This window comes from Rosa rugosa, chromosome 1 (assembly GCF_958449725.1).
Source record: "Rosa rugosa chromosome 1, drRosRugo1.1, whole genome shotgun sequence".
In the NCBI taxonomy this organism is placed as follows: domain Eukaryota; kingdom Viridiplantae; phylum Streptophyta; class Magnoliopsida; order Rosales; family Rosaceae; genus Rosa; species Rosa rugosa.
Window position 1 is genome coordinate 22,207,993 of NC_084820.1, and position 9,992 is coordinate 22,217,984.

A 9,992-nucleotide genomic window follows, 5' to 3' on the forward strand; every position below is an offset into this window, starting at 1 on the left:
GAACACCGATAAACTAATCTCATTACTATTCTTAACTTGAAAGTGCACGCTTCTATTTACTTATTAACCTGAAATTTCAGTTAAAGAAATGAGTTACAATTGTCATGACTTGAGTTCGGAAGTTCATATCCTTGATGAAGTTAAGCAGTTAGTTAAGTCTTTTACTGTCTGTAATTGGCGATTTGTCAAGCATGATTGCAATGAAGTTGCACATCGCCTTGCCAATGAAGCCTTGAAGTTAAGTCAACCTCTTTTGTGTTTGGAGTCAGGGCCTATTTGGCTTCATTAGTGTGTTAGTATACACTTCAATTGTGAAGTCTAAAGTGGGCAAAGTTTCAGTTTGAAGCTTTTGTTTCCATTACTCATTATAATATTCGTTTTCATTAATGAAGTTCTTATTTGATAAAAAAAAAAAAGGACGATTTCATCGTCCGCAAAGATGCTCCATATGTTATTTCTTTTGTAATTTCTCGTTAAACTCATTGGACATATTCTGTTTCCAAATTTTGATTGACACGGAAGACACTCTCAGGCTCCAAAATAAGGTGTATTTACCATTTTGGACGTCTATAATCAAGCAGAAGCCGGTATGGCATTGCCTTGTGTGATGCGACAACATTAGCATTTGCTATAGACCACATTATTCATCAAAAGTGAGGCAACCGTAATTGTACCTCATGAGTTCCATTTCGCATAACATATTCTTCTTCTCACAAAGATCGACGTACTCTAAAACTCCCTTCAAGCATTGAGATTAATTAGACTAACAGAAGACGGAGTTTATTCAACTAGCTTAGAAGAGTATTTCTCTCAACCTAGTCTTCTACGGCATCCTAGCCTCCTTCCCTAGCCTCTAGCCTCTTTCTATCGCTTCCTCCTCTTCATGGCCTCCATAGATGCCGTCACAGCAAGCTTTGCTGCTCCTCTTACTCTCGCAGCGGGTGGTAGCGCCCTGGATCTAGGAAAGATTGGCAGTGGTCCTGTATGCAAGTCCTCCCAATCTTTTCTACTTGGCAAACCTTTGATCGAGGATGACAATGATGTGCCTCTTGTCACTCTGAAGAAGAAGACAGGTAGACCGCCAGAAGTAAGAACAAGAGCCAACGTCCCAGTAACTACAATTGGAGGTTCTGTTTCTAGCCCTAGAGACAAGGGCAAAGGAAAGCCTTAAGCTCTCCTGGTCTCTTGCCTACCACTTGAAATTGGGTCTTCTATTACTTTCTTCTTAGTTTACTCTAGTTGTACACCAATTGAGGTCTCTAGGCGACTAGGTTTACTTTTCAAAGAGGGGTTAGTAGTGAGGACTTGATTTCTTGTTGTTAATAAGTGAGCGTATGTGTTAACAGTGTTGGAACTAAAGTCCCACATAGAAGAAAGGATTAAGGGTGATAGCCTTAATAAGGTCATATCCTTGCAATCAATTAAATGGATGACAAGTCTTGATATGGTCTTTGGTGGCTTTGGTGGGCTTTTCCCTTTGGGTTTCCCATAGGAAAATGCATATATATAAAAGTCATAGATGGGCCTTGGGGCTCTTGGGCTCGGTTTGATTAAATCTGGTTTTATTTTTTGCATCAGTATTCAATTTTCGGATAAATGCAAACAGTTGCAACGGATGAATGAAAACAGTTGCAACGGATGAAATCAAACGACGCCAACCGCCGACACAACTGTTTGCGTTAACCTCTATATATGGACGACCTTGGGTCGTCATTCATCCATCGAAAAATCCTCTTCTTCTTCTTCCTCCTAAATCGTTTCTGAGAAAAGCATAAAGTAAAATTCGCCAGGGTCAAAGAACTTGACCAGATAGTTGTATCCTCTAGATAGACGTCCGAGAACTACAGCACGAGTAGGGGCGAATTTCTGTCTTAGGTTACTGCAACGCAGGCCTCTATCTGATCAAGTTAGTGACTTTAATTTCTATTCGAAACTATTTGATTTCAATTTTTGTTTATTAGTTGATATATATAATTTGTTCATATTCGTATATATAAATATCATGTTCGTACAAGCATATACTGATTGGTTCTAACAAACAGTGAGGGTCATCTGTCTTTTGCTTGGCGGCTTGCGCCATTTAGTTTTTTTGGTATGAGACAGCATCTGATATACGTGCCTTCTGGTCATGGATAAGTAATGAAGTTATCTATTTTCTCAAAAAACTAGCTTGGTTGGTCACACCAGCAGATCTCAACGTACCGTGACATATAATCGTCACTTATATTGCGAAAACAGTCATGTACATGGTAGTTCGAATTCCAGATCGATCCTTTCCTAAAGTATTAATAAATTACATCAATTTCGAATCATGGCAATTCACTCGAAATTTAATATACTCATATTAGTGAAGAAGCCCCTCATGATAATGAAGGCGACCCTTTTAGCCTAAATCGACAAACAAAGCATTTAGGCGAATGGAGCCGTGAACACCCTTTTCCAACTTGGATGGTGAAACTTGAAAGGCCCAACAGCCAAGGACTTTTTAGCTTGATTTGAAACAGCAAAAATGTAACTTCATTCATTGCTCCATATTATATGGTTCTCCGGCGGCTGCAGATCGTAGTACTATTTAATATGCCATTATTGAACTTATCTTGACAGCCTTACCAATTTGATCATATATTTTTTTTTTGGCAATGACAATTTGATGATAAACGAAGGACACGTTCTGACACTTCTGAAAGCTTTAAATCGTAGTTGGGGTGAGTAGTAGCGTTGTGCATTAATAACACACTGCAACTCTTACCCTTCACCTAAGAAACTGCAAAGAGAGCCATTTCCATGGAGTCTTCTTCTCCAGCCAACTTTCCAAGATGGGCACCAAGTCCAAGCCCCTCAAGATTATTACTATCACCAGTGGAAGACACCAAGATCAAGTCGAGTAGTGCTGCTCATGATTCTGCAGAAGATGGCATATCCTTATCATGTTCTAGCATGGAAAGGATTTTCCCATTTAGCATTGGATTCAAAAGCACTACTACTACTAGTACTGCTTATGCTTCGGCGGTTGAAAAGTCAGAAGCTGAAAATGCTTATGTCCGAAGGAGTGGTGCTACTGATGTTGAACTTGGGTCAAGAGAGAGTGGTATTTCTTTGACATGGGAGGACTTGTGGGTCGGAGTAGGTGATGGGAAAAGTGGGCAGAAGATGATTTTGCAGGGGCTTACTGGGTTTGCTCAACCTGGTGAGGTTTTGGCTATAATGGGTCCTTCTGGCTGTGGCAAATCTACCCTTTTGGATGCTTTGGCAGGTATATACTCGAATTTATGTTTTCTTGGTGAATACCATGTTCTACGGCTCGAATCTGTAGTCAATCCTATTTCCGATTGGAATAGTTGAAAAAAGTCTGGAATCTAGGATTACTAATTGGTTGAATATTAGCAATCAATACTCCAGAGAAACAAATCTGGATCACTATATTTGCTCATAGACAAACATATTGGGCTAATATATTGATAAACTTGTTCACATTGTTTCCTTGCAATGAGTAGAGACCTAAGGAAGTGCTTTCCAAGGAAGCAGCAAATATGTGCTACTTCAGAAATTAAGCACCGTAAAACGCTTTTAGCGGTTCTAGAACAATATCAAACAAACTCCAACCATGGGTGATTAGGAATTTAGGAGACCTGAGCAAGTAATTAATTAATGGTTTTGTGTTGAAATAATATGGTTCGGTAAAGGGTGATATCGAATAGGGTTGAGGTAGTTTACATATGCAAGTCTTAGAATATCTTTGTATCTAATTAGACATGTACAAGTCTTCTCCATAGAATAATTTGTTCTCATCTATTTCATTAAAAAATACAGATTTTAAATTTTGCAGGAAGGCTAAGTTCAAGCGCACAGCAGAGAGGAAAGATCTTAATCAATGGCCGGAAAGAAACTCTTGCCTACGGAACCTCGGTAAGGAAATTGAATAAAACATGGGATTGGAGCTCTGAAATTCTCACTGATCAATACATTGTCATGTGAATTGTTGACGGGGTTCATGTGAGTTAAGTGGTTATGTTGAGACTTTACTAGGCGGTAGGCAGGCAGTGGAGAATGGCCTAGTGCCTTGGTGTTTAAGCAAGGCTTAGACGAATATTTACTTTATTTTTATTTTATTTTATTATGCAACATATAAATGAGTATAATTAAAACAAAAAACTATACTTAGCAAAGTTAAGCATATAATTTAAAAGTTTCGTATTTGACCTAAAAAAAATTTCAAATATTTTTTTGAATCCGGCCCGCCTAGGCGGCTGCAAAGAGATTTTCAGAACTATTCGAAATTAATAGGATTAAATACTTATTAATTTCTCATTGTTTTTTGGAAATAAGAATTCATATCCTAAACCCTAGCTTAGAAACATCATTTTATTCTTGAGAGTTTCTATTGGGACCTCCAAATCTGCTCACTTGACCTCACTCTATTATGAATTACTAAATGACATATATAACCTACTATAAAATGACTATTAAGGACAATAATTATACCAAAAAATATTATATTTATTTTATGTAGACTTTCCAATTCAATAATATTACATTGTATTTCTTATTATTTTCCTTATCTATTTTCATTTTTCAATTTCACTACATACTCATTAAAGCATTCATATATATTTAATTCTTATTAAAAATATGATTAAGATCATGTGACATAAAAATGTATGATATATATGTTGAACGCATATTGGTGAGGGAAAACAAAATAAATCCTCTTATGATTTATGACCTAAATCTAAGTCAATCTATTATATTTGCAAAAAAAAAAAAAAAAAAATATTTTAATAATTAATCATGTGGTACAAAAAATACATAAAAAAAATAAACATTAAAAAACAAATGATTTCTTCATTTTTTTTTTTGCACAGCTAAAATAGAAAAAAAAAACAGAATAGTTCATGGCATTTTCTTATTGATTAGACATTAATTTTTTAAACTCAAGTTTGATTAAGAAATGTATATTTAGTTAAGATTTATAGAGTGATTAAATCATTGAAATGACTAAATTTTTTATTTTAAAGATAATAAATGGTTTGCAAATTATATGAATGCGGTTATTTGAGGAAGTTTAGTGAGGTTTAGTGAGTAAATTTAATATTTGAAAATTTGATAAGAGGTGTAAAAAACATAGAGGTCAAGTGAGTAAATTTGGAGGTTCCAATAGAAAAACTCTTTATTCTTATGTCTATATTGTCATTGGTATAGGCATATGTGACACAAGATGACACGCTAATGACAACATTAACAGTAAGGGAAGTTGTGTATTACTCGGCTCAACTACAACTCCCTAACTCCATGTCGAAAACAGAAAAGAAGGAAAGAGCAGAGACGACGATAAGGGAGATGGGTTTGCAAGACTCCATGGACACAAGAATTGGAGGTTGGAGCAGAAAAGGCCTCAGTGGTGGACAAAAAAGAAGAGTTAGCATCTGCATTGAAATCTTAACTCGTCCGAAGCTTCTATTCCTTGATGAGCCTACTAGTGGACTAGACAGTGCAGCATCTTACCATGTCATGAACCGCATTATTAAACTGGCTCACCGCGATGGAAGGACAGTCATTTCATCAATTCATCAACCTAGCAGTGAAGTGTTTGAGCTTTTCCAAAATCTCTGTCTTCTCTCCTCTGCTAGAACCGTCTATTTTGGCCCTGCTTCAAAGGCAGAACAGGTATTACTTTCTTTGAAGAATGAATGTGAATTCATGGTCATTCTAACTTTCATTAGCATACAAATGACTTTTTATAACGAAATAAACAATATATATAATCTATCTGGTGCAGTTCTTTGCTTCAAATGGCTTCCCATGTCCAACTATGACAAACCCATCAGATCATTACCTTAGAACAATTAACAAGGACTTTGATGTTGTAAGTCTTCTTATAAATATCTACCTATATTAAAATCACCTTTCATGTTGTTGCTAGAAACTATAGCTTGATTATCCAATAGTGAAAAGTCAACTTGCGTACTGAAATTAGGATGTCGAACAAGGACATGATGGCAAAACAAGCACTGAAGAAGCAATCAATATTCTCATAAGATCATACGAGTCTTCAAATACTTTAAAGCAAGTTCACTTCAGGGTAAATGAGATTTGCCAACAGGTTAGTTACTCTTTGGAATGATCCATAATCAATTTCAGCATTAGTACGTATCTAGGACAGAAAACAAGAAAGGCTGATTACCCAACTCTTTTTACTGTAATGTAGGGAGGTGGAGCTCTGGAGAAGGGAAGCCAAACCAACTTCATAACTCAATGCTTGGTTTTGACAAGGAGATCATTTGTGAACATGTATCGCGATCTAGGCTACTATTGGCTTCGACTTGCAATTTACATTGCCTTGTGCTTATGTGTAGGGACAATTTTTCACGACATCGGCTCGACTTTTGGGTCAATACAGGTAAGTTGGTGAAATTATCAGTGAGATATTTGTCTGCTAATGTTATATTACATTGGCCAATATATAGCACAGTAACTTCAAAATGAATGCAATTTTTCAGGCTAGAGGATCAATGCTCATGTTTGTTGCAGCATTCTTAACTTTCATGGCAATAGGTGGATTTCCTTCTTTTGTAGAAGACATGAAGGTGAGTAAGCATTGTTATGCACTACACATATATTAATTATTGTTTATTGATAATCTGACCCTTTTTCTCTGTCACCAACCAGATTTTCGAGCGTGAAAGATTAAACGGGCACTATGGCGTTGCTGCATATGTGGTTGGAAACACACTTTCCTCCATTCCATATTTGCTAATGGTATCTTTAATTCCTGGAGCAATTGCCTATTACCTTGTTGGCCTTCAGAAGAGCTTTGACCACTTCGCCTATTTTGCATTGGTTCTATTTGTGTGTCTGATGTTGGTTGAGAGCCTGATGATGATTGTAGCAAGTACTGTGCCAGATTTCCTCATGGGGATCATCACAGGTGCTGGGATTCAAGGAATAATGATGTTGAATGGAGGTTTCTTCCGTTTACCAGACGATCTTCCGAAGCCCTTTTGGAGATACCCAATTTACTACATTGCATTCCACAAATACGCAAATCAAGGATTCTACAAGAATGAGTTTGAAGGACTAACATTCCCCAATAACCAAGCAGGAGGGCCACCCACCATTACAGGTGAAGAAATATTAAAGGGTACTTGGCAAGTGGAGATGGGCTATTCTAAGTGGGTTGATCTTGCCATTTTGTTGGGAATGGTAATTGTTTACAGGCTCATGTTTTTGGGAATAATAAAGATAAGTGAAAAGGTTGTGCCAATGATCAAAGCTCTTCTTGTTGGTGTTCCCAAACACTGAACAGCTCACAGATAACCAATCCTCCTAGCCCTCAGTGTAAGCAAAACTATAGTTGTATGTACTAATATAGTATGTAAGTCGAATACGGATATGTATTCAAGTATTCTACTACGGTTGAAAACTTGAAATGACTTGGACCAAGAAGAAATATGTGTATAAAATGATTTGCTCTCCTAAGAGATAATTTTAGGGGACTGTGAGGGATAAATCATAAATGTATCTCAAGTATATGTATTAAATTTAAGAGCTGTAATGAAAATTTATTGTTAAATAAATGACTTGGGCTTCTAAATGAGTTTTAGTATATGTATAAAATTTAAGAGCCGTAATGAAAATTTATAGTTAAATAAATGACTTGGGCTTCTAAATGAGTTTTATGTTCCAATTTGCAAGGAAGTTTGGAAGTTTTCTCATTGGAAGATGTCTGGGAAGCGTCACAACTCGATCTTTTCTCCATTGCTTAGAGCATATCATTCATACCAACCCACTTGAACAAGTTGAAAGTTTTGTTCTAATTTGCTGGCAGCTCTGGAATGAACGAAATTCAAGTTGGCATGGAAAGGTGACATGCAAAAATCCTTGCCTTATCATTCAACAAGCTCATCACATTATTGAGGAGTTCTCTGCTGCAAACCATAAGCACATTGAACCAAAAGTGAACTGAAGTTGTACCTGGTCAACCCCTGCAGTTGGAAGGTACAAATTAAACTCTGACGGAGCTTTGGAAAACAATGGTGAAAGAAGAGGGTTAGTGCTGTTATTCGGAATGAGTTTGGCCAATTAATGGGAGCTATTGCTCACCCAATTAGGGGTCATTTCTCTCCTTTAGTAGCTGAACTTTTGGTACTGAAAGTGGGCATTTGTTTTGCTCTTGAAGTCGGTATTCTTCCTCTTGATATCGAAGTTGACAGTAAAGAAGTAGCTTGCCTAGTCAATTCTGTTGATCTTTGTTGGTCTGAGGAGGGTACTTTGGTAGAAGACATCAAGACTCTCATGCACGCATGCGGTACCGATAAGGTCTTTTTTCAACCCTGAGAATGCAACAAGGTAGCTCATGGTTTAGCTAAGTCGATTTTGTATGAAAATGCTAGTCTCTATTATATAGAGGAAGGGCCATAATGGCTAATGAAGTTGATCCCTTCCGACTTACTTAATTGTAACATTTCTTCACATTAATGAATGGTTACTGATTTGATCAAAAAATAAAAAAATTTGGAAGTCATAAATGAAATGGAAGCCCATTCTATCATGTCTTGTGTTGTGTAATATAGTATAGTTTTCTTTTTTAGAGATTTTTCAGATTATGTACTTTTGAAAAAGAAGGTTCTTTATACTTTCCGAGGAGATTAGCGGAGGGTTGTTTCCTTCCCAATATTGTGGACAAATTAAAAAATAATAATAATAAAATTTCACACTCACATGTTTAGTGATTTTTCAGATTATATACTCTTAAAAAAGAAGGTTCTTTATATTTCTGAGGGGATTAGCGGAGGGTGGTTTCATGCCACAATATTGTAGACGAATAAAAAAAAAGTTTTTCTATTGGAACATCGAAATTTACTCACTTGACCTCTATGCTTTTTACATCTCTTATCAAATTTTCAAAGACTAAATTTACTCACTAAACCTCACTAAACTTCCTCAAATAACCTCACTCATATAATTTGCAAACAAATTACTACTACAGAAATCTTGATTCGGGACACCCACTTAATTTTTACAAGGACACATAATTTGAAAAATGTCTTTACATGTCTACAACGACATGATAGGCTGTTTGCCCTATGGTTAAAGCAAAGGCTCTCACTCCTTGAACCAAAGTCAATGTCCTTATATATGTACTAGCCTTCCTCCACACATGCTCTGCATGTGCAAGTAATTTTTTTTTTTTCAGAAAATAAAAAAGAAAACAGTTATTGCAGAGAGAAGTTAGTGGGAGAGAAAAGTGGGTTGTGAGATTTATTTTTGGGTCCTTGACCCAAAGCCCCAAAATGAGCAAAAATTATCTCACTTACCCCAGCAACAGATTTTTGTTCCCACATACCCAATTTGACACCAAATGACCATTATACCCTCAACCCAATTAAAAAATTACAAACACGCCACTCAACATCAATCTCTCACATCCCGATCTCTCTCCCCCCTCCGGCGCTGCTTCTCTCTCCTCCGCGCCGTCTCTCTCGCCTCCGGCGCCGTCTCTCTCTCTCCTCCGGCGCTGTCTCTCTCTCTCTCTCCTCCGCAGAAAATCCTCCACTCGATCGAGTGCGAGCTGTGATGCAGATCTCAGTTCCGCGGTTCGAATCGCATTTCTAGGCGCATTGAATTTGGAGAAGGGAGAGAGAGAGAGAGAGAAGATGGGATCGAGCGGCAGTAAAGCCACGTCGTCGTCGTTTCCCAGCAATAGTGGTCGAAGGCGACGATCCAGATCCATCGTCTATTGAAGGGAGAAAGAGTGACCTGCTCGTGATCGTCACTGGTTCTTGAATATCAGGAGTACCACTCGATCCTTTTTTTCATTTTTTTGCCCGGCCTATGTTCGAACCTTTCGTAGAGTGCTTTAGCTTCCTTCTCCCAGTTTGGAATGTATTTTTTGAGGTATTGGGGAGCATCTGTACAATGATTTTGTTTCTGATTGAGTCTTCTTGCAATATAGTCGAGAACCTAGTGGAGGTTTTACTGTTTCCAATATTGTT

The 9,992-nt window shown here is 37.2% G+C and overlaps 2 protein-coding genes across 2 annotated transcripts in view; both read left to right on the forward strand.

The window, feature by feature from the left end:
* The window catches only part of LOC133724583 (ABC transporter G family member 1-like), a 15,447-nt gene extending 14,276 nt beyond the window's left edge, over positions 1–1,171 (forward strand). Inside the window, exon 7 of the mRNA XM_062151343.1 lies at positions 851–1,171. Coding sequence (XP_062007327.1) covers positions 851–1,171 — 321 coding nt within the window. The remainder of the gene's footprint in view (positions 1–850) is intronic.
* A 1,557-nt stretch (positions 1,172–2,728) lies between these two features.
* On the forward strand, positions 2,729–7,334 carry LOC133723820 (ABC transporter G family member 1-like). The gene is made up of 8 exons (XM_062150687.1): positions 2,729–3,253; positions 3,827–3,906; positions 5,200–5,664; positions 5,777–5,863; positions 5,975–6,100; positions 6,206–6,397; positions 6,498–6,584; positions 6,667–7,334. Exons 1-8 carry the CDS (start codon positions 2,785–2,787, stop codon positions 7,297–7,299), a joined length of 2,139 nt encoding a protein of 712 aa, XP_062006671.1. The 5' UTR covers positions 2,729–2,784; the 3' UTR covers positions 7,300–7,334.
* Positions 7,335–9,992: the final 2,658 nt, after the last annotated feature.